The sequence below is a fragment of the Triturus cristatus genome, chromosome 1_1 (assembly GCF_964204655.1).
Source record: "Triturus cristatus chromosome 1_1, aTriCri1.1, whole genome shotgun sequence".
NCBI lineage: Eukaryota > Metazoa > Chordata > Amphibia > Caudata > Salamandridae > Triturus > Triturus cristatus.
In genome coordinates this window covers 1,071,847,288-1,071,875,042 of record NC_140579.1, presented here as the reverse complement: position 1 = coordinate 1,071,875,042, position 27,755 = coordinate 1,071,847,288, and the positions used below count along the sequence as shown (strand labels likewise).

At 44.3% G+C, this 27,755-nt stretch overlaps 1 protein-coding gene across 1 annotated transcript in view; it reads right to left on the bottom strand.

Moving 5' to 3' along the window:
- ITPR3 (inositol 1,4,5-trisphosphate receptor type 3) overlaps positions 1-27,755 on the bottom strand; it is an 895,552-nt gene that overhangs the window by 315,944 nt on the left and 551,853 nt on the right. Inside the window, 6 exon segments of the mRNA XM_085647149.1 lie at positions 3,354-3,422; positions 4,111-4,275; positions 4,726-4,891; positions 5,112-5,169; positions 8,247-8,439; positions 8,591-8,712. Of these exon segments, the coding sequence (XP_085503275.1) occupies positions 3,354-3,422; positions 4,111-4,275; positions 4,726-4,891; positions 5,112-5,169; positions 8,247-8,439; positions 8,591-8,712 (773 nt within the window).

Genomic DNA, 27,755 nt, shown 5'->3' with positions numbered 1-27,755 from the left:
AAGCAACTGTTGAGGCCGTTTATTCACTCTCAGAGGCTGGTAACCTGTCTGATGTAGATGATTTGGAACCTGGCTCAGGCGAAGAATGGGGAGGTAGTAATGCAAAATCACAGTATAGCTCTGTAAAGGGAAGTGTTGGAAATGGCGTTATCGGTAGCAAACCAAAAGACATCATGAGAAGGCCTTCAGCAGCAATGCAGGTGGAGGTTCTGATTACTAAGGTGTTTGCTCAGTGAGAATTGAACCCAATTTGGAGATTTTATGGGATTCAGAGGGATTGGACCTTACATCAATAAACTTGCTCCCCTCTCCTTGTTTATAGGCAACATCTCTACCCTTTGAACCTGGAGTCTCCTTGCTGGGTGACTCTGTGGGCGGCTCAGGACCTAGCTCTTCAGAGATGACTAGATCTAATACTAAAGGGGTGGTCGGTAGAATATGACTGGGTCTCCTGGCGGTTCCTCTTGGCAGTTATGAGAACTGCATGTTTTGGCCTGTTTTTTTTTCCGCAGGGTAAACTTCTGTATAGTGGATTAATGGGAAGTGTCTGCAGTGGGTGAGCTCTCTCAGACCCAGTTTGTATCACCAGAGGCACCCGTCAGAGCTGCACTCTTTCACCTCAACTGTTTGCCCTTTATCTCAAGTCTTTTTTTTAAATGTATTTTTTACAGTTTTATATAGCACGAACTTGACCCGAATCGGGTATCAGAGCGCTTTACATAGCACCAGTTGCGTTACATTCCTTTTTTGTTAGGCACGGCGAGATTGAGTGATTTGCCCAGAATCACAGGATGTTCAGCGTAATTGCCGAGACTCCAACCCAGTTCCCCAGATTCGAGGTCGACCGCCTTAGCCGTTAGACCAACTCCTCTCCCCAAATTTTTATCCTTTTAGCCTTTTATCTCGAGCCTTATATTCAGGCTTTACAAAGATGGTACATGATCTGCTCATTACATCTGTATGGCAGAGAACTGAGAATCTTGGCCTATGCATATGATGTGGCCACTCTGACATCCTCTCTGGCCACCGCACAGATTGCTGTTGAAGCATTAGCTGCAGAATACATTGAGGTCTCAGGTTATAGGCTTAAAGTCAACAAAACTCAGGCTATTACTAATGTTCCCACTTTGACTTTCGACGATAGAAAGGCTCGATTGGCAGCATACAGGGGGTAGAACTGACTATGAGCATTGAGGAAATCATTGATTTAAATTAAGCTAACTGTATGATCATTCTATAGAAAATTTCACTAAACGAATAGGCTCTATGGGAAGATGTAACATTATAAAGATGGTTATACTTCTGTGTTATCTATATTTATTTTGGTGCATACCTCTTTATCTTCCCAAAGTCTTTTTTAAGAATATCAAAGCTAGTTGGCAGAAGTTTATGTGGAGTTATAAGAAACATCGGTACAGTATTCAGCATCTTCAACTACCTCGACAGCGGTGGCATGTCCTTACTGGCATTACGATTGCTGCATTCATATTCTGCTCTATGGCAGGTATGAGCAGAGAGCACTGGTTACTTACCTATGCTATGATGTTATGAAACATGTTCAGGCGTAATATATACAGTATATTTTAAGAGGACCAGATTCAAGACACTAGGGGTATACCATAAAATCTGAATCTTTATTAGAAAATTATTTGGCATCTCTCTTTATAATCGATATATGCTCTTGGGCTACAATCCAAACTTACCACCGGTGATTCACAGTGGGGTGATCTGGACCTTGATACTCTTAGGGGCATATTAACAAGCAGAAAACTGCCGCTAAAACGGCGATAATGGGCTTGATAATATGCTCTTCCAATAGAAGCCCATGTTAGATGTGAAGGACATCTAACCTGAGCTTCAATTGGAATTCCATAGAGCATATTATCAAGCCAATTATCGCCGTTTTATCGGCAGTTTTCTGCCGCTAAAACGGCGATAATTTTATCGCCTGGCTTGATAATATGCCCCTTAGACAGCTGTGTGAAGACGAAACTTAATTGCCTTAAAAGGTCCTCCAGGGCCGGCTTTCCCTTTTTAAAAAGTCTGGCAGTTGAGGATTTAGCTCCTCCCAGAAAAACATTTTGGATTACTTGATGAAAGTGACACATACGTGCAACATAAGATCAGCCTATAAAATGCTTTAGAGGCCGAGATCGTGAGGCAAGTCGATATTTTCCAACTTAGAGCAGGTAAATGGAGAAGTCATTTGTGGGTAGACGTAAAATACAATGAAATAAAAAATAGGAACACTTATGTCAGTTTTGAATGTCTCTCGTATTAACGTGCACCAATTTAAATTTCTGAATGATCTCTACCATACCCCATATCGGTTGTATGAAATGAGGTTAAAGCAAGATGGAACATGTTTTAGTTGTGGGGACGAGGAGAGCAAAATATTTGCTGCTTGTACAAGGATACGTGGGTATTGGGATTACATCTTCTAGAAACTGAATGGAATATTGCAAACTGATATTGTCTGGAATTACAAAATGATCATGCTAAGGCATTCACCCTTGATTGCATCAGCGGTTGCGGGATTTTTTTTTTGCTATCTCGCTGACTGGATTAGTCTTGGCATGGCATCGCTTGCTAAGCAAGGCACCACACTCACAGTTTGGGAGGTATGAATTTGTTAACGTCTGCGCTTTATAAATCTCAATCCTAGAAAGTGATGGCCTACGTTCCAGACTGATGCACACATGGAACCAGATTAGAGCTTGGGCATCGGAGATTTATTCTGGCCACGACCCATCGCCGCACTGAATTGTATCGTTCAGATCCTTTTTTTTTGGCTGAAATTTACACATGATATTATTAATAAAAAAAAGGCATTGACTTCTCCCACCATTGCTTTGCCAACGTTCAATAACACAGTAGGTTCATCTTAGGGCAACTATCGGTCATTCGTCGAATTTCTGGATTTCACGATGGTGTATGTGCTTTAATTTACCACAACTGTTATATTGCTTGTGTTGTATTTACTTGATAAATAATTTGGACATGTTTTGTACCCAGTGTGGGTCCTTCTAACAATTCAGATACACAGAATGGCAGCTCCCAAAACTAACAGAGCCTTTGTAATTGGCACCCAGAAACTTAAGTGATACTTTCCAACAAAACAAACATGTTATCCATTTCATCATGCAACGTCTGTTGTAGATTGCCATTTTTTATTTTTATTTGGTTTGTTGTATTAATTTAACAGAAAAATATTTCCCCTTATGTATATGAGCATTAGCGTAATGTAAAATCCAATAACAGAATAATAACCAGACAATAACAGTTGTCCATAATCAGGAGGAGCACAAGTTCCTTCTCACATGGACATCGCTTTCTCATCATGGCGGTCTTACCGCTTTCACCGTCTGGTAGTTATCACTGATCTTCTCAACAGCTGGTTTCTCAAACCTATCTTCACCCTGCTGGAAAGAGTAAAATACAATAAGACCATGTGAAGTAAGAAAACCTTGGAGCATTATTCGTGTTTGAAACAGATACAAAAAAAGGTCTAAAGGCACGGAAGGGTTCAGTTTCAGTGGATAACTCGTCTGGCAGTGGCTGATGCTGGGACAGAAACATCAAGTCAATCTTGTCAGGGAAAAAACATCTACTGCAAGTCCATGCTCTGTTAGGTGGTACATGGGTTCAGTTGAATCCGCAGGTTGGGGGGAGTAGAGGGCAAGGAGAAAGACTTTTGTTAGGAATTCTTTGCTCAATTGGAATAGATTTGGAAGTATCCCTGGAGAACCTTGGTATAGTGTTATCTGTGTGCTTGGAATGGACTCAGAAGTAGCCTTCACAGGGACAAACACTTGAGTAGTTAAGGTCTACTTGATATTGTTTCAGAAATAGCACTGGGAGAATAACAACGGCACCAGAAAAGGAGAGCCAGTAGATATTTCCTCCACCCGCATGAAATAAATACACAATACACCTCAGAAGCAGTAGCTCCAGGAAAGGAGCTAATCTGGTAGTAGAGGTACACGTATATTGGCCTTGGAACCATTCACCTGTGCCCACATTAATCACAATCTTGGGGTAGAAGAATCTGATCTCGGCTCAGGAAACTAAAGAACACAACCCCATCCCAGAAGCCTACTCTGTGCACACCTCTTTCTTTTCCTTCTTGCTACCTTCTTCTGGGCTGCCCCCTCCAGAGCTGCCCTTCTTATCCACCCACAGTTCGGATTTCTCCACCATTGTCCGGAGACAGTCAAGTTCAGTCTTGATTACTTTGTATTTTTCAACATCCTGTGATGAGATGAGGAGCTGGACCTGATGAGAAGAGAAAAAAAAACATGTAATGGACAGTGTTGGCTGATTTTTTGTAGCCTAATGTGAACATTTGGAGAATTACACATAGTTTCAGAAAAACAATCCGAGGTAGATCAGACACAAAGAGTCACCTATAGGCAGCTGGGTAAAAGTGCTCGGACAATGATCTACTTCTAAACAAAACTAAAATAAAGTGAAAAGTGGCAATGTCTGCTATGTCACCGATTGCTTAAAAATCTCTTAACTTCCTTTGAAAATAGATGCACCTTGAACAGCTCTGACATTTTGGTGTTTAGACAAAAGTGCACAATGAAACATCGTTTATTTAACTTGCTATAGGACAAGGACAAGAACAGGCATTCTGTACATGTTCTTATATACTTTTGAAATGGAACAATACATCTGTCACTACGGTTTACCCCTTTGAGTGTTTTTGTATGTTATCATCACCTGCTTACAAGTGTGCAGCACCTCCTGCCTCTGGCTGAAGTGTTTGAAGAGCAGCTGCAGGCAGCCAGATACCAGAGAAGGATAGTCATTCATTGTCAGGCGGATCAGCACCCGCAAAAACATCCGCCCACCTTCGTCGTCCACCTCTAGCATGCTGTTGCTCTTCCTGGTGCATAACAAAACAAACCATGTATTGAACCATACCATTGAGGATGAAGTCTAAGGTAATTAGACAGAGAAAAGATTACAAGTGCCCATTAAAACAGTAGATAGTGATGTAAGATGCACAAAGTTCTGCATCTTCGTACAATTTTAATTTCTCATACATGTGACCATTAGAGAGACATCCATTATCTGAAAACAGAGGAAGCAGACATGAAACTCACCCTACGCCAAATATGGCTTCTGCCTGCTCTCCTAATCGATCCAGATTCATCGAGGCACCTGAGGTTGAAAAGTATGTAACATAAGAGGTGCCCCAACAGCTGTGTCATGGCTCTATAGCTGCAGAGATGGAGAAGATGGTAAGAGAAAGAGTAATAAAGCTAATAACACAAAGATAGTGGGAGATCTCATCACAAGGAGAGGAAGTGCATGAAAATTACAAAAAGAGAGACCAAGAGAAAATGAGAAGCAGAATGAGAAATAGGGCAAGAGAATTAGGGCCAGATGTACGACCCTTTTTTGCGGCCGCAAACGGGAGATCCTCCCGTTTGCGGCCGCAAAAAAGGGTAATAGCATGTACCAATGGAATTTTGCGAGTCACTGACTCGCAAAATAGCATTTGCGACTCTCGCTTTTAGGAAGGGGCGTCCCTTCCTAATAGCGAGTCAACATGCTATGTACTAATGTCTTGCAGTTTACCACCTACGTCAAGTAGGTGGTACACCACTCGCAAAGCGGAAGGGGTCCCCAGTGGACCCCTTCCACTTTGTGAGTATGTGGGAAAATATTTTTTATGAGCAGGCAGTGGTCCCAGAGACCACTGCCTGCCCTTAAAAAACATGAAACTGAAAAGTTTCATTTTTCTTTTTCAAATGCATCCCGTTTTATTAAAAAAGCAGTCACAGACATGGTGGTCTGCTGACCCCAGCATGCCACCATCTCTGTGAGTGCTACCCATTCCTAATGGGGTCCCAAATTGTGCCTGACTCATTAATATTAATGAGGCATGCATTTGCGACCCCATTAGGAATTGCAAAGTGTATGATACACTGTTGTGCATTCCAATTAGCGAGTCGCAAATGCCGTGCAATTTGCAACTCGCTAATTGGCGGGTCGTACATCTAGCCGTTAGAGCTAGAGCGAGGCAGTGTGTGTGTGTGTGTGTGTATGAGCGTGATAAAAAGTTAGAAATTGAGATGAAGAGGGCAGGGCAGGGCATTGATAATGAGAGCCAGTCACTAAATGTTTCTGCATCCAACTGGCCCTTAGGTGTGGAAAATGTTTAAATTGCATTTAGAAAATTCAGATCCTAATTCAAATAAAGATTTAGGGCCACATGCATCAAAGAATGGAATTGCTATTCCTAAATAGCGATTTTTAGGAAATCACTATTTAGGAATAGCTATTCCTTATGCATGTAGGAATCGCAAAGAAAATTGCGATTCCTACAAATTCCTTAATTGCGACTCGCTATTTAGGAATGCCTTTCCATTCATTCCCATGGGCCTAGAGGCTCATAGGAATGAATGGGAAGCCATTCGCGAGTACCAAATAGGTACTCACAAATTGCGAATGCAATTTCAAGGGTGCTAGGGGGTCAAAAGGCCACCCTGCTGCACCCCCAAAATTGGCATGTGCGCCACATGGCACTTAGAAAATGCAATGTTATGCATTTTTCTAAGACATTGCAAATTACCATCAACTTGAAGTTGATGGCAATTTGCCATTCCAAATTGCGAAAACGCAATTTGCAAATGCATGATGCATCGCATTTAGGGAATCGCAATTTGCGATTCCCTAACTGAATTTGCAATTAAGGAAATCGCAAAAAATTGCGATTTCCTTAATTGCGAATGCCTTTGGGCTTGATGCATTGGAAATAGCATTTTACCGGTCACAAATGAGCCGATTATGCGAATCAGGCTGTTTGCGACTGGTAAAATGCTTGATGCAAGCTCATACTCAATTATCCCAAAAATCCTACCCAGTAATTCTGAATTGTGAGAGGGAAAATGTGAGGAAAGAGGTGTCATGGGAAGTAAAGAGGGTAGAGGGGATGACAACAAGACAAACTCTTGTGCACTCCATAACTTTATGCACAGAGGTTTTCTATCATATTTTCCACCCAAAATCACACAGAAACTAGTCTGGCAAAAGATAGGCACGCATATACTTCTAGGTTGAGGAAAGAATGGTTAGGGTGTAGCTGAAAGACATTAGCCAAAGGTTAAAAGTTTTTACATGTGGAGTTGTACATGTATGTTGTACTTACGTGGATGTGCACCTGGTGGAAAATCTGCATGAATACATGTGATATGAAGGAGTAGTCATAAAACTAAATGACTCTCGTGCATTGCACAAGCACTCCACAGGAATTTTATAAATACCATTAAAGTTTGAAATCTACTCCAAATACTGGAGGAAATGTACAAGGATTTATGATTTTTTAAAAGCTGTCCGTAAATGGGACCATGGAGACATACAGATGGTGCACAAACAATCAAAGTAGCATTTCCTCTACCTTTACAGCAAATATAAGTAAAATAAGGACATATTGCTTTTCATAACTAGGTTAAAGCCATAAAAACAAAGAATTCCAAAATCATAAATAAATGTCTTACTTATCAAATTAATGTATTGAAAAATCTGTAACAATAACAAAGTTGAATTTATGAATTTGAAACAGCTTATGATCATAGATCAAAAATGCTCCTTGAGATCACAATAAGAGAAGGCGACAACCTAGATATTCTTTAGGAAGTTAAACTTTGTTTTAGGAAAATAACATTTAGGTACACGGAGTACGACCAATCTGGGTGGAGTTGAGGAACAAGCTTGACATGAATATATATAGGGTAAATCAATTCAGGATATTTCCCCAATATTTTATGTGAAGGGACATTATTTATTTGAACTCACTCGGTGACCATTGAAATGCAAGCACTCACTTCATTTGTTAAAAAGAAGGCACACCCTAATAAGGACTGCACAACTCTCTAGGCTAATGAATGGGACACTAGGATATCATGTTTGTACTTACTTAGATTTTTGTGTGATTCATTTTGTGTCTTATTTTGTATGCCACAAACTTTCAAGAATTCATGTCTTCCCAAGATGGGTTTTTATGAATACTTAAGGATAGTGAAAAAGAAATAAGGGAACAGACAGCAGATAATGTAAGTAGAAAATCAGCCATGGGAGCCATACACCTATATCTATGCATAAATGTGAAGTCTTAATGGATGAAAATCATCAAGACCAACTATATGTTAAAGGCAATTATGACGGCATTTGAGAAGCACATTGATAATAAATACAAGCAAGACTTAAGCACAGCCCCAGAAAGAGAATATTACTTGTAGAGTCATAAGCTGGGGCAGTGCCGTCGGCTGCGCTATCCTGCATGGGGAAAACCTCCAAGAATTCCTTCCTGAACACAGACAGAAGAAAAGAGATCCGGTATTCCAGACGCACATTCAGGATGAACTGTGGAGAGAAAAACAGGATGCATGAACCGCCCCCGGGGAGCCATTAGCTTTGTGGTATTTTCTTTTGCTCACCATGTCACCCCAGTTTAGACCTGGCCATATGCAAATCAGTCTTGACCCTGTGCCTCATGGGAACAATCCAGCCCGAGCTGCCAAGCCAGGTCCTCCCTGGACCGGAAACAAGCATCCTAGGACCGGTTGCGGGGTTTCACCCCTCTTCAGCCAGTGACAACAGACCCGAGCCCGGGTGGCACAAAGACGGACTGCTTCCGGTTCAGCACCATGGTAGACATGATCTGCCCCACACCCTGGATAGATTGACGGACGTTCTTTCCTAGGAGGGAAGAAATAGTATGCAGATAAGAAGAGGATTTGTGGAAGAAGGGAAGGAGGCTGGCAAGAAATTAACGTGACAGGGGGAGGGAGCGGAAAGCCTGAGTTTCAACATTACCAGCTATTCAAGGCACCAACAACCAATCAGCGGTTAGTTTTCACCAGTTCAAGGGGCCAGTGTCATACTGAACGTTTCACAGAAGGATACAAGAGAAAAACTTAAAATACAGTTTTTTCAAACCACAAGGAATGGAGGGTGCGGGAGGACATGCTCAGCTTACAGAGTTGCTGGCCGGATGAAATGGAAACATGTGACAGAAATAGATGAATAAATTGATGCTTTTTCCTTCTACTGGAGTGCTGCAGAGCTCAGCCAAACTCAGATCTGAAGCATAACCATCAAACACAGATAAGTGCCCCGTGGCACAGCAAAGACGCCATATGCCCTAATGCAAGCAAGGAATTCTCCTGTCTCTCCGCTCCCTTGTTTGGCAGGTTCCACAGCATCATACATGCCAACATTTTAGAAGTGTAAAGTGGGACATTTAAAACTAATCGGCAGAATGTATTTCTCCCATTGACTACCATTGATGCCTGAATCTGGTCAATTGGCATGTATGGGACTTACAAATGTGCTGCAGCAGGATCTCATATGAGAAATGCAAATATACGTTTTTTCTCACCTGTCAGGAAGGAGCGAAGAGAACGCTCTATGGCAAGCAGAAAGAGTGTGACAAATGTTGTGCACTCGCCTGCAGAAGCAGGTTACTGGTGGTGCATACTTCGAGTTGCACAAAACTAGTCAGCTGTGGCCCGAGGAGGAATCAGGTTTTTCGGTCCTGCCTAGGCAACGCATGCACTGACTCTTCTAGACATGCAGTATCGACAACATGGGCTTGAGGCACAGCCCATCTTTTTCAGTGGTTCCTCTTATTGTCATTTCGAATTGCCTGCTTTTGGTGAATATGCTTAGTAGTCCCTCCTTTTGGAATTTTGTATCCTCCCATGAGGACTTCCCCTGTTACATATGCTCTTACTCTTCAGGTTATTTAGGACACTTTGAGTACAGTCTTTTTTTATTGGCCTACCTTTGCCCGTTAAGTTTTGTTTACTTCGTGCTTGAAACTTCAGTTCACTTCATTTGCTCTGCCATCATTTAATCTCCCTGTGCCATCCCCCACCCCTCACCCCTCCCATAACACTGCTTGACTAACCCCACCACTCCTTCGAGGTCGCTGCTAATTTTTTCTTTTATTTTAAATTAAATTACCACTTCATTTGCAGTGCTGTCATGTAATCTCCCGGAGCTTTCCCCCCCCTCAACCCTCCCACAACATTGCTTGTCAGTCCCAACCATTTCTGAGAGATCGCTGATTGTGTTTTTTTCTTTTGCTTAATTTAAATTACATTAGGAGATTTATATAGCATGGCTATCCAGGAGCTCTCCAAGGGCACGGGGGAAATTAATAGCAAAAATATACTTACATTGTGAGTTTTTGGGGAATAAATAGGGAAAAGAATGCTCTGGATAAAAGTGTCTTTTCTTTCCCTAAAAATGGCATCAACGAATGGTGTGCTGTGCTAAAGTCACTATTTACACAACTTTTAGGAACATGCAGATTTGAATAAAAAAAACTAACTTTTTACCACAATTTTGGCATTTTTCAAAGAGGTAGCCCATTTTTGTGTCTCGCCTAGGCAGCGCATGCTCGCTGTCTCTTCGAAACTTGCTGTATGTTTGCCTGCCTCTGTTTATGTTTGCGACAGCTCTTGATGGTTCCTGCAGCCATGCACCAGATTTAGACCTTTATGCTCATGCAACACTGCTCGTGGGAGGGCTACCGGGCCGGTCTATTGTTGCATTGGGGCTGGCCTGCTGCTGCCCACCCATGCAGCTCACAGTGCTGTACAGAGCTTGCATTTTACCAAAGAAGCTAACAGTGACTAAAGGTTAGGGCAAGAAAATTTAAAGACTTGCTGTATTAGCAGAGTGTTTTTCCTGCTGCGGCGCTTGGTACATTCACACTGGGCCTCTGGGTCTGTGTCTGCTCCCAGAGCCCCCGCCTAAAGCTTGTACTAACTGCGTCCCTTCCCCTCTCTTAGCAGTGTTTTTGTTGGTAATTGAATTGTGCTAGAATTATATAGCACTCACTACCCCGACAAGGTGTCTATGCACTTTATTATGTCTTTCTTCCTCTCTAGGAACAGTGAACACAAGCATTGCCTCATCAACACCAATGCCACTTTTTTCATTAAGCATGAGCGGCTTTCTTTCTATAATATGGTATAGTGTGTATGTTTTTTATAAATGATTTTTTTTTGTCTTTTTATTTCGAAAAGATTTTACGCGATAATCTCAACTCTACTGGCCTATTATGAAACTTGTGTGTGATGTCTTCTACGGCTTAATTTCTATACTACAGTATAACATGCATTTTTTAAAAATAAATGTTCCTTTTCCTCTCCTTATTTTGTGATGCTTGTGTGCAATACTCCCTACCGCTGTGGGCTATTGTAAAGTTTGTGTGCGATATCTTCCAAGGATTTCTTTTTATAACATAGTATAGTGTGCACATTTTTTTTATGCGCCTTTTTGATGTCTTTGTAATTTGTGAAGCTAGTGCGCAATAATCCCAACCCAATTGGCCTAAATTATAGAGATTGTGCGAGATGTCTTCTATGGTTATTTTCTATAATTTATATCACTGTGCACATTTATTATCATTATACCACACAGCAATAAGAAGCGTTCGGCAGAGCCAAGCATTCCGTCTAAATCAGCCTGTATAACACAATATGTAGTAATTGTATAGCTATTCAATAGCTAACAGCTCAATACACAGGATAATGTGCTGCATACCTAAACACTTATAAGATCCCAAAGGCGAGGCCTATTGGCTATGCCTATGCTTGTTCTATACAGAATTCCTGAGGCGGGAGACTAACCTTGAAATCAATAGTCTCCTGACTAAATCAGGAGGGTTGGCATGTATGCAGCATCTACTGCACTACTGACAGCTACTCCCCTGTTGAGCCTGATGTAGGCCCGGGATAGAGGTTATATTGGTGCAAACAGTGCTTACTGTCATTTTAGCACAAATGATACTCTAGAGTTGGTTGTAACCTGCAGTTCAAAATTTAGGTTTACACTTATCAACAGCTCCCAATTTTGCTGATCTAGGCCGGGATCCCGGGGAAGGAGAGGAGCAAAATGCACAACACTCAGATCCACTCAGTTTGAAATGAACCCCGAGCGATCCAAGGCTCCTGCAGTTATTACTTTCTGGCCGTCAGGCTGCTTGTGGTTCAGCAGGTTGTATCGCTGAGCCAGGTGGCTCACTACACTAGCTGGTGCTAACTTTAAGCACAAAACAAGAAAAAAAAATCAGAAATAATTGGTGCCAAATAGTACAAATTCTGTTTATAGGCAGCCACCCCCTTTCTTCATGCTCATTTACCAATTGGGAACAAAACGCATTAAAAAAGACCTCAATGTTATTTGGGCTGGAGAAGACTTTTTATCTGACTTTTTTAACCAGACTTTAAGTGGCCTCTCTGTGCTTATCCTGCACAACACACTTCCAAACACCGGTCCATGCTGAGTTATATTGTCAATTCAACTTTTTCTTTGATTTGATGCATTGGTTTGATGGGTCAAACTTCATTAACAGGATGTTTGAACCCACTTCCACTGAAGTTCAATCACCCATAACCGTCCTCTTAACCTTATGTGAAGTCAGTTTATAAAGTGTTGAAATATTGCTATTTGTTGTTGAACATCCATACGACAACGCGCTGCCTCTAATGCTTATCACAGGGCTACATTTTCGGCTCACACTGTCTCCCATTCAATTTTGTGTGTTTCCTCTAACTCCACGTTTGACATTTTCCTCAATTTAATCAGAATAAGCATTTATATGCAGTGCTTAATTTGTCAAATTAATCAATCAGTGCCTCTTTTTCACTGGCCCGGCCCAAAAAATCATGGACACCACCATATATTGTTCCATAAACTGTTCTGTAGTTAAGACTGACATTAGGGCTCTTAATACAACCAGCCACACCCAAAGTATTGTTTTGGTCACAATAGTAGAAAATATTATGCTCCAGTTTGCAATTCTGCCACAAGGTGCTGCAAGGCTCCAACATGTGGATGATTTAATGCTTCAAGGGGAGTAACTTAGCCATATTTATTAGTGTGGATAAGTCATTTGATAATCGGGAATACCGTCAGCGGGACAAATGTAAAGTGCCCCTGCGATTAATAGAACTGCTGGTTTATTTATTTATTTAAAGGTTTTATATAGCGCTGGTTAGACCCGGAGGTATCAGAGCGCTTTACATAAGTATCAGACCATAGTTGCAGGTTACATCGTTACAAAGGTTACACAGTTATTAGAGCTTGGTAAACATAGTTACATGTAAGGTCGAGACTACAAAAAGGACATATATGTAAGAGAAAAAGCAGGCAAGGGGAGAGATTCAGGAGAGGGGGGGTAGGAGCAGAGGAGGTAGAGAGAGAACGGAGTAGGGAAAGAGGAGGGGAGGGTGAGAGGCACAGCACGGAAAGAGGAGGGGGAGGGTGACGGGGACATTAACCGGTAGACGAGTCAAAGCTACGTCCAAAACTGCTGGTGGTGCCCACTGGCAAACACCAGCTCAAATTAGGTACTGCTTATATACCTAATGTTTTCATTCTATTTCCACCACTGCCACAAGTCAAGCTTGAGCATAAACTTGTTGTACAGTTTATTTTTGTAATAATGGTAATGGTGCAACATGAGAAGGATGTGACCAGACACGGGTCAAGATTGATCAAGACAAGTTGCTTAGCCATATCTTTTTTTTTTTTTTTTTTTTCTAAAACCTTTATTGTTCCAACAAGGTGTACACTGCTATTCAGCCAACAACCCGGAGGCAGGCAGCGTGGTAATGTAGCGGCTCACCGCCAGAGCGGACCCATGGCGTACACCAGATTAACACCAAGTATGCTTAGCCATATCAGTATGGTTTTTGCTGAGGATGCAGTACCAAAACTGTAACACTAAAAGTCCTGGATGATATTCTCTGAATGTTGAACAATAGCAATATCTGCCAGTTCGTTCTTTTTTATTTATCTGAGGTGTCTGATACCCGTGATTAGTTGAGGCTCATCACAGTTCTCAAACACCACATGGCTTCAAAGAAAACATTCTCTGTAGGTTGTTCTCATTCCTAACTAGTCTCAAGTGGCTAGTTGGGTGGGGCAGCACATTCTCTGGATCCTCTCCTAGACACCTCTCAAAGGTTCTGCCCAACTCAACCACTTCACAGAAGCAACACAAGGGTAGGGCAGATCTAACATGATCCCCTTGTAATGATCTAAGACCATCCGCAGCCCGTGCAGGTAAGAGCGGAGGGGCGGTGGGGCTGGGTGAGGGGGGATTTTGACGGACGATGAAGAGGGAAAATGTATTATTTATTTAATTTTCCCTCATCATCTTCTGTCGAAATCCCCCTCTAGACGGCCCCACCGCTCTTACCTGCACGGGCTGCGGCTGTCTAAGACAGAGGACATGAAAGTGTGCACTGGGAGAGAGTGATCTGCCGTGCAGGTGAAGGCTCATGAGAAAATCCTTTCATATTTTAATCAACATTATTTTAACCTTGACAGTGATTTACCACAGATGTGTGGATATTTTAATATCTCTGTAATGATTCACAATCTGAACCTACGCTGCATTCACAATCTTTGGGGTTGCCTATGCTGCATTCACAGTCCTACGGTTCTCTACTTTCGTTTGCAAATTGTCTGCCTGGATACTATCTTCAAACCACCCAGGAGCCCCAAAATGGTGTCATTTGCTTCTTCTTTTCCTGAATGCAAAAGGGGTATGAATGGCTTTCCAGTTCCCATAAAAACTTACAATTGTATTGTTTGTTTGCTTTGCACCCGATGACTGAGAGGTAGATGAATTCCCCTTTTCATATTTATTTTGAGGAGTTTGACTCCTCTGGACCAGTGTAAGTAAAGAACAAGTTACTTACCTTCGGTAACGCTTTTTCTGGTGGATACAGTATATGCCTGTGGATTCCTCACCTTGTGAATATCCCCTGCGCCAGCAACATTCGGAAACTTTTGTAGCAGTCCACCCTGATGAGGTCGAAGACGACGTCACAGAGACACGGCTCCGCTCGCGACTCCGCTGACGTCACCGGATCCATAAGAAGACCTCGTCGGCGTGATGACGTCAGTTCCGCCCTTTTTTTCCATGCCTTCGAGGCACATGGACGGACTGACAGCAATATATACACAGTATACATAATATACAAAGCAACACACACAGTGTGGAGAATAAATAGGAAGGCAAAAGAAATAACACACTGCCTTTAACAGTAACAAATACATTTTGAAACACCATCATTAGAATTGAAGGTATACAAGGGTGGACAACGGGGAGGCGGGTGGGTCAGTAAGGAATCCACAGGCAGATACTGTATCCACCAGAAAAAGCGTTACCAAAGGTAAGTAACTTGTTCTTCTGATGGATACATCTGCCAGTGGATTCCTCACCTTGTGAAAAGATTCCCACAGCAGTCCCACTCCCGGAGGAGGGTGTCCACCCTTCTATACCAGAAAGTCCTGAAGGACGGAACGAGCAAAGTGTCCGTCCCTCCTCACCTCGAAATTCAAGCAGTAATGCTTCGCGAAAGTGTGGAGGGAGGCCCAAGTTGACGCTCTACAAATGTCCTCCACAGGAACACCTCTAGACAAGGCAGACGTAAAAGACTTTGCCCTAGTAGAATGGGCCCTTAAACCCTCTGGAGGTTCCTTACCGGCCAAAGAGTAACATATCTTGATGCACAAGACAATCCATCTGGAAAGGGTGCGCTTGTGCACCGCTCTGCCTTTCCTGCAGCCAACAAAGCCCACGAAGAGCTGGTCGTCCACTCGAAAGTCTTTAGTCCTATCAAGGTAGAAGCTCACCGCCCTCCTAGGGTCCAAGCGGTGAAGCCGCTCCTACTCCTTGGAAGGGTGAGGGGGAGGATAGAAGGTAGGAAAGGTAATGGACTGCCCCAGATGGAAAGGAGTTACCACCTTAGGCAGAAAAGCAGCCCTGGTCCTGAGTACCATTCTTTCAGCATGAATGGTCAAGATCGGGGGTTTTGAACTCAGAGTTTGAAGCTCACTTACCCTCCTTGCCGAGGTGATCGCAATGAGAAAAACCGTTTTGAAAGACAACAGTCTCAAGGGACACTTGTGTAAGGGCTCGAAGGGAGAACCCATCAAGTAAGTTAAGACAAGATTTAAATCCCATTGAGGTACAATAAAAGAAGTAGGCAGAAACTTGTTTGTAAGGCCCTTCAGAAATCGTAAAACAATAGGTGATTTGAACAATGACGGCTGATCCGGCAAGCAAGGGAAAGCCGACAAGGCCGCAAGATATCCCTTCACAGTGGCTACAGCAAAACCTTGCAGAGCAAGAGAAAGAGCAAACTGAAGGATGTTGGATAAATGAGCCTTCAAAGGGTCAATAGATTTCTCTCCGCACCAAATAACAAATTTAGACCACCTTTGGGAATAGATAGATTTGGTGGAATGACGTCTGGCAGACAAAATTACATCTACCACATCTGGCGGGAGAGAAAAAGAATTCAGGTTGCCCCGTTCAATCTCCAAGCATGAAGGTGTGAGCTCTGGAGGTGGGGGTGTAGAACCTGCCCCTCCATCTGAGAGAGGAGGTCTGCCCTGAGAGGGAGACGGAGAGGAGGGCACGAGGAGAGGTGGAGAAGATCTGTATACAACACCCTTCTTGGCCAATCCGCGGTGATCAAAATGAATTATGCCCGGTCTTGGCGTATCTTCCTCAGAACCAGAGGAATCAAGGGTATGGGAGGAAATGCGTAAAGGAGATGTGAGTCCCATCTCAACTGAAACGCGTCCCCCAAAGCTCCCTGCAACGGATACTGGAGACTGCAGAATGACGGGCATTGAGCGTTCTCGTGAGTGGCAAACAGGTCCACCCGAGGAGTTCCCCACGTCCGAAAGACGTGACGAACCACCTCCGGATGGAGCCTCCACTCGTGGTCGGCGGATAACTGCCGACTGAGACTGTCTGCACGCACGTTCAGATGATTTGCCATCAGACAAATCTAATGATCCTGAACCCAGGACCAGAGACGCAGAGCCTCTCTGCAGAGACAATGCAATCCCACTCCTCCCTGCTTGTTGACATACCACATCGTCAGGTCTTGAACCGACTGACTGCGAAGGGAAGGGAGGAAGGCCTTGAGCACCAAACGTATCGCCCGCAATTCCAGAAGGTTGATGTGAAGCAACCTCTCCTCCGGAGACCAAAGACCCTAGAACTCCAGATCCCCCAGATACCCACCCCACCCTAAAGTGGATGCATCCGTTATCACTGAGGCCACCGATGGAGGTAGATGAAAGGGCTTTCCTTGAGACAGATTGCCCTCCACACTCCACCAAGACAGATCCGCTGCAGCTTCTCTGGAGATCCTCACAGACTCCCTGAGATCTCCCTTGTGCTGATACCACTGCCTGCGGAGGCACCACTGGAGTGCCCTCATGTGCCAGCGTGCATGGTTGACCAACAGAATGCAGAAGGTGAACAGACCGAGCAGACGAAGGACCTTCAGGACTGGAACGACCGCTCCATTGTAAAACAAGGGAATAATTTCCTGTATGTCGAGAATCCTTTGTGGAGGTGGGAATGCTCGACATACAGTAGTGTCCAAATACCGCCCCTATGAACAGGTTGCGCTGAGAGGGCACCAAGTGAGATTTGGGCACGTTTATCGAGAAACCCAATTTGTACAACAGCTGAGTTGTATCCTGCAGATGATGAAGCACCCTCTCTGGCGACTCTGCTTTGATCAGCCAGTCGTCCAGATAGGGGAAAACTGGAATCCCCGACCTTCTGAGATGGGCTGCCACCACTGCCATCACCTTGGTGAAGACTCGAGGTGCAGTAGTAAGACCAAATGGAAGGACCGCAAACGGATAATGTTGCGACCCTACCGTAAACCGGAGATACTTACTGTGCGACTTTAGGATGGGGATGTGGAAATACGCATCCCGCAAGTCGATCGACACCATCCAGTTCTCCTGATGCAGCGCTTGAAGAACCTGCTCCAGGGTGAGCATCTTGAACTTCTCTTGTTTTAGAAAAAGATTCAAGATCCTGAGGTCCAGGATTGGACGCAGCCTGCCATCCTTCTTTGGAATCAGGAAATACCGGGAGTAGCATCCCTGACCCCTTTCCTGCTCCGGAACCACCTCTATCGCACCTTTTTTTAGCAACGTTAGGACCTCCTCCTGGAGAAGAAGAAGATGGTCCTTTGAGCAAGCACCTTGGCAAGGAGGGTAATTTGGAGGAAATTCCCAAAAGGGAAGGGCGTACCCATTTTCTACAAGATCTAGAACCCAAAGATCTGTAGTAACTGATCCCCAATCTTGTAGAAAATGGGTAAGCTGGCCCCCCACAGGACCAGCATGATCCAGAATGGTGGATCTAGGGCTGCTTTGCGTTGGTGGGAGGGACTGAGGAAGAGGAAGAGGAGGAGGAGGAGAGCTGCCGACCTCGAGCACGACCTCTGACTCTGCCTCTGTAGCTCTTATACAGAGTGTTCTGCTGCTGTTGCTGCTGCTGCTGCTGGGGCTGCCTGTAAGTATGAAAGGACGATCTTCCAAAGCCCCTGTACCTCCTGAACGAATCCCTAGGCTGAGTTTGCAGACCCAGAGTTTTGGTCGTGGCTTTGCTCTTTTAAAATCTTTCGAGTGCAGCATCAGCTTTCTTACCAAAAAGACCAGAGCCGTCAAAAGGCAAGTCCAGGAGCATTGCCTGCACATCAGGGGAGAACTTGGAAGTCTTGAGCCACGCACTCCTCCTTGTGGCAACAGAAGAGCCCATAATCCTAGCGACAGAATCAGCGGTATCCAAGCCGCTTTGGATTACTTGACGTGCAGCCGCCTGGGTGTCCGACAGTACCTCATTAAAGTTCAGTCTATCTTCCTCTGACAGTTTTGGGGCCAGTTGTTTCGCTGAATCCATAAGAGCATGGATATATCGGCCCAAAAGACAGGTGGTATTTGTCGATTTTAAAGCCATACTGGCAGAAGAGAAGACCTTCTTGGCTGACTGGTCTAATTTCTTTGCATCCCTGTCACTAGGGACTTGGGGAAAAGCACCTGAAGATCTTTTGGAACAGGCAGCCTGAACCACCAGACTCTCCGGAGAAGGATTGGAGGTCAGAAAGTCTGGGTCCCCTGGAGCCGCCCTATACCTCCTTGCAACAACCTTAGAGACCGCAGGAGCAGAGAAGGGCTTACGCCATACTTCCATGACCGGTTCAATAATTGCGTCATTAAAAGGAAGCAAGGGCTCCGATACAGAGGAAGGAGAATGTAGAACCTCTGTGAGGATGTTTGGTTTAAACTCTGCAGATGGTAACTGCAGATCCAGAAGCTCAGCCGCCTTTTTAATAACTGAGTGGTAGGGAGCCACATCTTTTGAAGGAGCATCAGCAGGAGGAGTAATCTCCCATTCAGGTGACAAGTCCAGACCACTAGCCTCTTTCAACTCCTCAAAGAGATCGTCTGATTCCATGAGCTCACCTTCTTCCACTTCTTCCATCTGGTACCTCTGTTCCTCCAGTACCCTTTGAGCCTCCTTCCTGGATCTGATTCTCACAGCAGGAGTCGGCGGTGCCGTAACCGAATCCGACGGTGCCGGAGCCGGAGCCGGCATCGAGCGTGGATCCAAAAGAGCAGCCGGCGTCGAACGAGGCCGAGTCGGCGCCGGTGAAGATGGAAGTGGCGTCGATGTCCTCGGCGCCGGTAAAAATGGCATGAAGGGAGCCTGAGGGTAAGCTTGAGGAACTCCCAAGCTGAAAGCCATAGGACCCATGGGACCCGAAGGTGCACCAGAGGGGTACAAGGATATGGCTCAGGCTGAGGCATCACCGGACTCGGGCCGATCGGCGCCGACGGTGGAACCAGCGGAGTCGAAGACTCGTCCGGAGCTGGAAGATCTTCAACTGGACCCGGAGATGAAGCCGGTGACGGAGATGGAGCCGGCATCGGAGATGGAGCCGGAGCCAGAGAATGCTCCGGTGAAGCAGCGGGCGACGTCAGGCCAACAGGAGAAACAGGAACAGAAACAGGGTAAGGAGATACAAAGTCTTTACGACTTCGAGAAGGTGAGGTCGATCTCGGAGCCGCATCCCTGTCCGAGCGATGTCGAGATCTGTGCCTCTTCTTTTTCTTATGTTTCTTTGACTTGGAAGCATGCCCCAACGTCAACTTCGATGCTGACCTCGACCTCGATCTTGATCTTCTCCGACCTCTTTTCTCCTTTTTCATCCTGGCGATGAATAACTTGGCCTCTCTCTCCTTCAGAGCCTTTGTGCTCATCTTGCGGCAGCAAGAACATCCTTTGACATCGTGGTCCGATGAAAGGCACCATACACAGTCCTCATGCGGATCCGTAATCGACATGTGCTTACCGCACTCCCTTAAACCCGGACTTCTTTGTCGACATCTTCAGCTGCAGACAAGAAGAAAGAGAGAGATACCAGCAGAAAAACAAAGTATCCAACTAAAGCTACAGAGAGAGTCCTGAAAACCGTTAGCGTCGACGGCGCGGAAAAAAGAGAACTGACGTCATCACGCCGACGAGGTCTTCTTATGGATCCAGTGACGTCAGCGGAGTCGCGAGCGGAGCCGTGTCTCTGTGACGTCGTCTTCGACTTCATCGGCGTGGACTGCTAACAAAAGTTTCCAGATGTTGCTGGCGCAGGGGATATTCACAAGGTGAGGAATCCACTGGCAGATGTATCCATCAGGATAAAGAAGCAAAAGGTACAATTGCAAATGTTGAAACATTCTGTAAATGTAAAGGAATTTGAAATTGGAGGCTAAAAATGAACTTAGTATCCTGAGATTGATTTGTGGGAATAGTGCAAGAACATCAAACACAATATAGTATAAACAATGAGTGTCATCTATTGAATTTAGAAAAGCTCCACCCTTCCTATTACAATTAATAGTTTGTTTCTTTTTTATATTTGTGAATTAAATAAAATATTTACTCATTTGTGAATTTATTTGATGAATTAATGCTTCTGTTTATTCTGTATACTGTTTGTGGCTCTAACTATCTAAAGTGATCTTGGCTTTCAGTGATCACTCACTGGGGGTCCATGGATTCCCATAATGATTTAGTGAGGATCCTCGTGTTCCAGTAATAATTAAGTGGGGGTCCACAGAAGTCAAAAGGTTAAGAATGACTGCTCGAGACCATAAGCCACTGGTGACAGGTCCATCATATAAGAACTTAATCAGCATCTGAATTAGTGCATCTCTAAGTGTAACTATTGAGTAGACCATTACCGTCCTCTAATCACACCCAGTTTTGGCAGATATGGATCAGAAAAATAGCACTTTGTCAGGTTGGAAAACAAGTAAAAAGCCCCTCACAGCGCCACTATATTTTATATCCTCTGTAGACATACAGATTTCCTTACCAGATCAATTAGTACAACACTTTGGGAGGGTCATTGGCAAAGTGGGAATTCACATCTAAGCCTAAAAAGAATCTCTATTTTGAGACCAACTCTGCTGGCCCCTACTTGATTTTTACAAATAAATTCCCTAATGCCTACAGCACCTGAGGAACCCCTGGGAAGCTTTCGTGAAACAGGTATTCTATTAGGGGTATGTAAGGGGACCAACCACCATTCTCAAGCATTTGGTAGTAATTTTGGTGCTAAACTAACAATGACATGATCCTAGGGAGATTTGGAAGCACTTATTCTTTTTGTTAAGTGTGAACGACCAGCCTCTTTGTCTTATAATTAGGTGAATCTTACTAGAATGAATTAGTGTAGTCATTCATTTATACCTTGACACTGAAAAACTGGCGGAACAGAATTACACTAAATTTGTCATGATAGCAGAACTTTACTTAAGGAAATGCTTTAAGTTCTGCTTTAAGTTCTGCAACAAATTAGCATATAAGAATTGTTCAAGTCTGTGCATGAAGAGGTTAGATTTTAGCAATATCTGAACTGTAAATCCGTGGATCCTCTATGCATTTACAAATCCACAGTGGATTTATGAATCCAGTATGAAAAATAAAGGCACACAATTGGACTATAGAGCTTTTTCTCCTGTATGCCATAGTGTATTTGCGAATTGGGCAACGGATTTCATAATCCGCTACGCTCCAATTGTTTGGCTTGCACAGAATAATTTCTATTTCAGTCGCCATTACCCAACATGACGCAGAACCATGTTGGAAAATGAAAAAGGACATGAGAGGCCATGATGAACCTACCCTAACCCCCAGGCCCATGTAGGGGTTCAAAAAGGGATCCCAACAATAAAATAAATATAAGAATATGATTTTTGTAGCAGGATTGTAGAATACTATATTGGGTTGAATCCTGGAAAACATTTTTATAAGAAATTGGAGAACTTCAACTGCTGTGTGCAGTGGGTGTGACGGACAGTGTTTGGTTGGGTGTAGTACTTGGCCAAAGAGTGGGCGCAGCAGGGTTGGGCCATCTACGGTAGGCAGGGGGCAGGTTGCCAGCCCCCGCTGTAAACAGCTGAAGACTATGCAAATGGCCGAAGATTATGTGAGGAGGGGTTGGTGACCTGCTGCGGGTTTGACACATGGGAATCAATTAGGGTATTTAACATGTCACAAATGATTTCAACGGTACGGTGATAAGCAGTGCATACAAGGTGCGAATTATGCTTAGTTTTTAAATCACAAAATGAAACCAACCTAAAAATATATAGTTATGTAAATTAACCCTCGTTATGCACTACTTACGACCGTACATATGACATTGTTCATGACATGTTAAATTACATCATTGATCTCCATTGTCCTACCCACAACGAGACAGATAGATAGATAGATAGATAGATAGATAGATAGATAGACAGACAGACAGACAGACAGACAGACAGACAGACAGACAGACAGACAGACAGATAGATAGATAGATAGATAGATAGATAGATAGATAGATAGATAGATAGATAGATAGATAGATAGATAGATAGATAGATAGATAGATAGATAGATAGATAGATAGATAGATAGATAGATAGATAGATAGATAGATAGATAGATAGATAGATAGACTTATATACACACACACACACATGTATATGTGTCCTATTTGTATATAAAATTTTAAAGTACACAATTCAGCATTGCAAACCATTTACAGTTTCCCATGGTGGAAAGGAGAGATAACAGCTAATTCCTATTGTGTGTAACTGTTTACAATACAAAAGTTACACATAAGGAAAATCTAATGCGTGGTTTAAACTGCACATCTTTAGGCAGCATAGCTACAAGAATTTATGAATTGCATTCCTAAAGACCTAGTCTATGCACATAACAAGCTTTGGTTAACTATTGACAACAGTCTTCATCTTTGGCCACATTTCTACCCTCTCATTAATAAAACTACTACTCACACTCCACAAACCATGAGATGCCCTGTGTTAGAAATTGGGGTGTCTAGTTGGCAGAGGTAGGTACCTTTGTCCAAGTAGAGACCTTTCTTTCTAGTCAGGGTAAGGAAGTTACACTCCTAAAACAACCCCTGCTCACCCCTTTGGAAGTTTGCTTATCTCAGAGGCAGTGTGTAAGCATTAGCACATAACCAACAGTAATACAGTGAAAACACTACAAAAGGACACCACAAATTGCAGAGATATATCAAAAACACAGTTTTTTAAGTTGGTAGCTCCATCCGGGGCTATCGCAGCGTAGTGAACAACAAATCCAAACAGTTCTGGTTGACCGTGGCATCAGGGGCCAGCTACGGTGTCTGAAAGACCCATAAAACAGTAACGTTTAGAAATGTAAGGCGTTGGCGACCTCTCATGATGGTCGTCCAGCAGCGTCGGTAAGACCAGGGCTACTGTGCAAAGTGATGCGGTGCTCGTCGCGGTGCTGACAGGTCTCGGTGCACGCAGTGGTATCATCGTTGCGTAAAAGCTGTCGTCGGCTGACGAACTGGCGTCGATTGCGCCGGCGTTGGTATGCCAAGACTGCGGTGCAGGATGAGGGCGGTGCGTTGAGTAACTTACGAGCGGTGCCCTCGAACCATGGTGCAAGCAGCGGCATCGATGTCAGTGTGGAGCGGCACCATCGGAGATACCAGGGCTGCGGTGTGAAGCGATGCGTGCGGAGTGTGCTGCCCACAAGTCGCGGTGCAAGCAGGGGTTCGGTGGCGGCATCAGTTGGCGGCGTCGGAGAGATTAGGTTTGCCAGGAAAAGCAGGACACACTTTGACCCCCCCCCCCCGGCTGTCTGAAGAGAATGCACATCCCCAGCCCCTGTCACTCCAAAGCCAGACAGTCAATCCACAAACCCAGCAGAGGCACACAGGATGGCTAAGCAAGAAAATACCTACTTTCTAAAAGTGGTATTTTCAAACACAGAACATAAAAATCATCATTACTAAAAGATGCATTTTACATTCTGAGTCCAGGCATACAAAGCTACATTTCCCTATCTTGTCCCAATGGGAAGGTATGCTTATAAGATGTTATAAGTAAAACTCCTATTCTACCCTATAGGACAGATAGCCGTTCCATAGTGAAAAACAAAATGCACTGTAATTCACTACCAGGGCATGCCACACACATCAGTACATGTCCTACCTTTAACATACACAGCACTTTGCCCACAGGGGTACCTTGGCCCTACCTTAAGGGTGTCTTACATGTAAGAAAAGGGAAAGTTAGAGCCTGGCAAGAAAACAAGTTACTTACCTGTAACTACAGTCATCCAGTATTGGTATCTTTCATAGATTCACATGCCTGAATCATTCCCCGTCGCCGAGGCGGGAGTCCCCGGTAAATAAAAAGTAGTGCCAAAAGTATTAGTGGTAGTAGTAGGCCCAAAGAAAAGGCCTAAAGCCTAGATCTTAGCAGCCTATCTACCTCATTATGCAAAAGAACCAAAGAATTGGTAACAACCAATCAGCACCCCTCTAGAACCCTCTCAGCAGAGCCAGTTCTCCTCAGATTTTCCTAGCACAAGTGGGAAGTAAATGTCCCAAAACATAGAGAACTGACTCTATGGGGAGGAGGGTGGGTGCATGTGAATCTATGAAAGATACCAATACTGGATAACTGTAATTACAGGTAAGTAACTTGTTTTCTTATCCAGTATTGGGGTATCTTTCATAGATTCACATGCCTGAATCAGAATAGCGAGCAGTATACCAAGTATACAGTCGTTTGCGGATGGTGGGAGACTAGTGCTGATACTCTCCCAGTTGCATTCACAACTCATTAATAAGAGGTATAAGAAAAACAATCTTAAAATTCGAAACATGCAAGCTACAAGGAGAAAGCAACATGTAGCGCAATAACATTCGAAGTGAAACATGTCATTATTGTAGAACATGCCATTGTCATGATAAAAGATAGTAACATATAGATATATAGAACATGCGCAAAGTAGAAAAAAGGTACCTGAAACCATCTCAACGGAAAAGAGGTCGCAGGACAGCTTGTCCGACCGCTGCATCGTCTTGATGCGTAGATTGTAGGCAGTAATGTCTCCCCAGCAAACAATGCTGTAGACGCTGCTACTGTTCTTGTGGAATGGGCCTTGGCTTTCCGTAATAAAGGCCTGTGAGCTTTGTCATGGCAGAAATGGATCGTTGATGCTATCCATCTGGCAATAGTGGATTTTGTAACTGCATTCCCCAGGGTAGCTTGGCCATAAGCCACGAACAACTGGTCAGACTTCCTAAGGTTCTTTGTCTTCTGAAGATAGAACTTGAGACATCTCTTGATATCAAGAGAATGTAAGGCTCGCTCCATTGGAGTAGATGGGTTAGGAAAGAAAGTCTTTAACCTCACAGGTTCATTAAGATGAAACTGTGACGGTACTTTAGGGATGAATGTCGGATTCGTTCGGAGGTGTACGTAGTCTTGAGTGAAGTGTAGAAATGGTTCCTTTACAGTGAAAGCCTGAATTTCACTCACTCTTCTAGCGGACGTTAGGGCCAGAAGTAAGGCAACCTTCCAGGTACGGAATTTGAGATCAGCCTTATAGATAGGCTCTAATGGATGCTTCATTAATTGCATTAAGACCGTGTTGAGTTCCCACTCCTATGGAGGAAGCCTGACCGGAGGAAACTCCTGGAATAATCCTTTCATGAACTGTTTAATTAAAGAGGATGAACACAGAGAAGGACCATGAGCACCCCTTCTGAATCTGGAAAGTGCGGCTAAATGGACTTTGACTGAAGAGAAAGAGAGTCCAGATCTTGCCAGATGTAACAAATAAGGTAGGAGCTGTTCCGCAGGAGCTTCCACCGGGTGAACATGGTTAGCTTCGCACCAACAGCAAAAACGTCTCCATTTTAGACGGTAAGTTTTTATCGTGCTGTGAGCTCGTGATTTTGTTAATATGTCCCTACAGTCTTGAGGGATGTCCAGGTCCTTGAATTCTAAGAAATCAGGAGCCATGCATGTAAATGTAGGGACTGAGGGTCCGGGTGGAATACCTGACCTCTGTTCCTCGACAGCATTGTGGGCGTCAGAAGAAGACGGATAGGCTGGTCCTGGGATAATAGCAGAAGCTCCTGAAACCAGTACTGGCATGGCCATCTGGGTGCAATCAGGATGAGACGGCAGCCCTCCAACTTCATCTTGCGTATGACTCTCGGTATTAGAGGTATCGGGGGAAAAGCGTAAGCACAAATCCCTGACCATCGCATGGACAGGGCATTCCCCCTTGACCCCTGTTGATGGTATCTGCTGGCATAATAACGGCATTTCTTGTTTTCTTTTGTTGCAAACAAATCCAGTGTCGGCGTGCCCCAAGGTCTGAATACCCTGAGCACTTGAGCCTGCTCTAGTTCCCATCTGTGGCAGTCCGATTGGGACCTGCTGAGCGTGTCCGCTAGTGTATTGCAGAGACCTCTGACATGTTCTGCTCTGAGGGTTATGTTGTGGAGCGTGACACATTCCCACAACTCCTGAGCGAGCCTCTGCGGATAGAGTTGCTGATCTTGTCCCTCCTTGCTAGTTCACGTAAAACATGCTGGTGGTATTGTCGGTCCGAACCAGTACCGAGGAACCTGCATCCTTGGAAGGAAAGCTTGCAGAGACAGGAAAATTGCTCGCAATTCCAGGCTGTTGATGTGCTTGTTCTTGTACTCTGGAGACCACTTCCCCTCTATCTGTAAATCTTGGAGATGACCTCCCCATCCTTCCATAGAAGCATCCGTAGTGAGGACAAAGTCTGGAACCTTTTGTATGAAAGTGAGTCCTTCTGCTAGGTTGGGTATGTGGGACCACCAACGTAGAGCGCTCTTTATGCCTGGAGTGACTCTGAGGATGTCGTTGAAGGAACCCACAGCCTGCTGCCACTGAAGGTGTAACTCCTCCTGCAGGGGTCTCATCTGAAGTCGTGCCAAAGGGACGAGGTGTATTACAGAAGAGCACATCCCTAGGAGCGACGCGAACATGCGGACAGAAACTGACTTTCTTCTGGAAATCAGGATTGCCAGCTTTTGAAGACGAACCTGCCGTTCGTGAGATAAGAATGCCTTGCAGCGGACGGTATCTAGCAGAGCTCCCAGAAAAGGAAGAACTTGCATCGGGTGTAACTGAGACTTGCTCCTGTTCACAGTAAGCCCCAGAGAGTGTAACAGACGAAGAGATGTTGTCACAGCAGTCTTGACTGAGCTTTCCGAAGGGCCTTTTAGTAACCAATCGTCCAAATATGGGAAGACTTGGATTCCCTGGGATCGTAATGCTGCTGCCACAGGAGCTAGGCACTTTGTAAAGATCCTTGCGGCAAATTTTAGCCCAAACGGGAGCACTTTGAACTGATAATGGGCGCCAGCCACAGTGAAGCGAAGATACTTGCAATGCTTCGGATTTATTGGGATGTGAAAGTAAGCGTCTTCCATATCCAAAGAAGCCAGAAAATCTCCCTCGTTGAGACAACCTAGAATTTCTGCCAGCGTGACCATGCGATATCC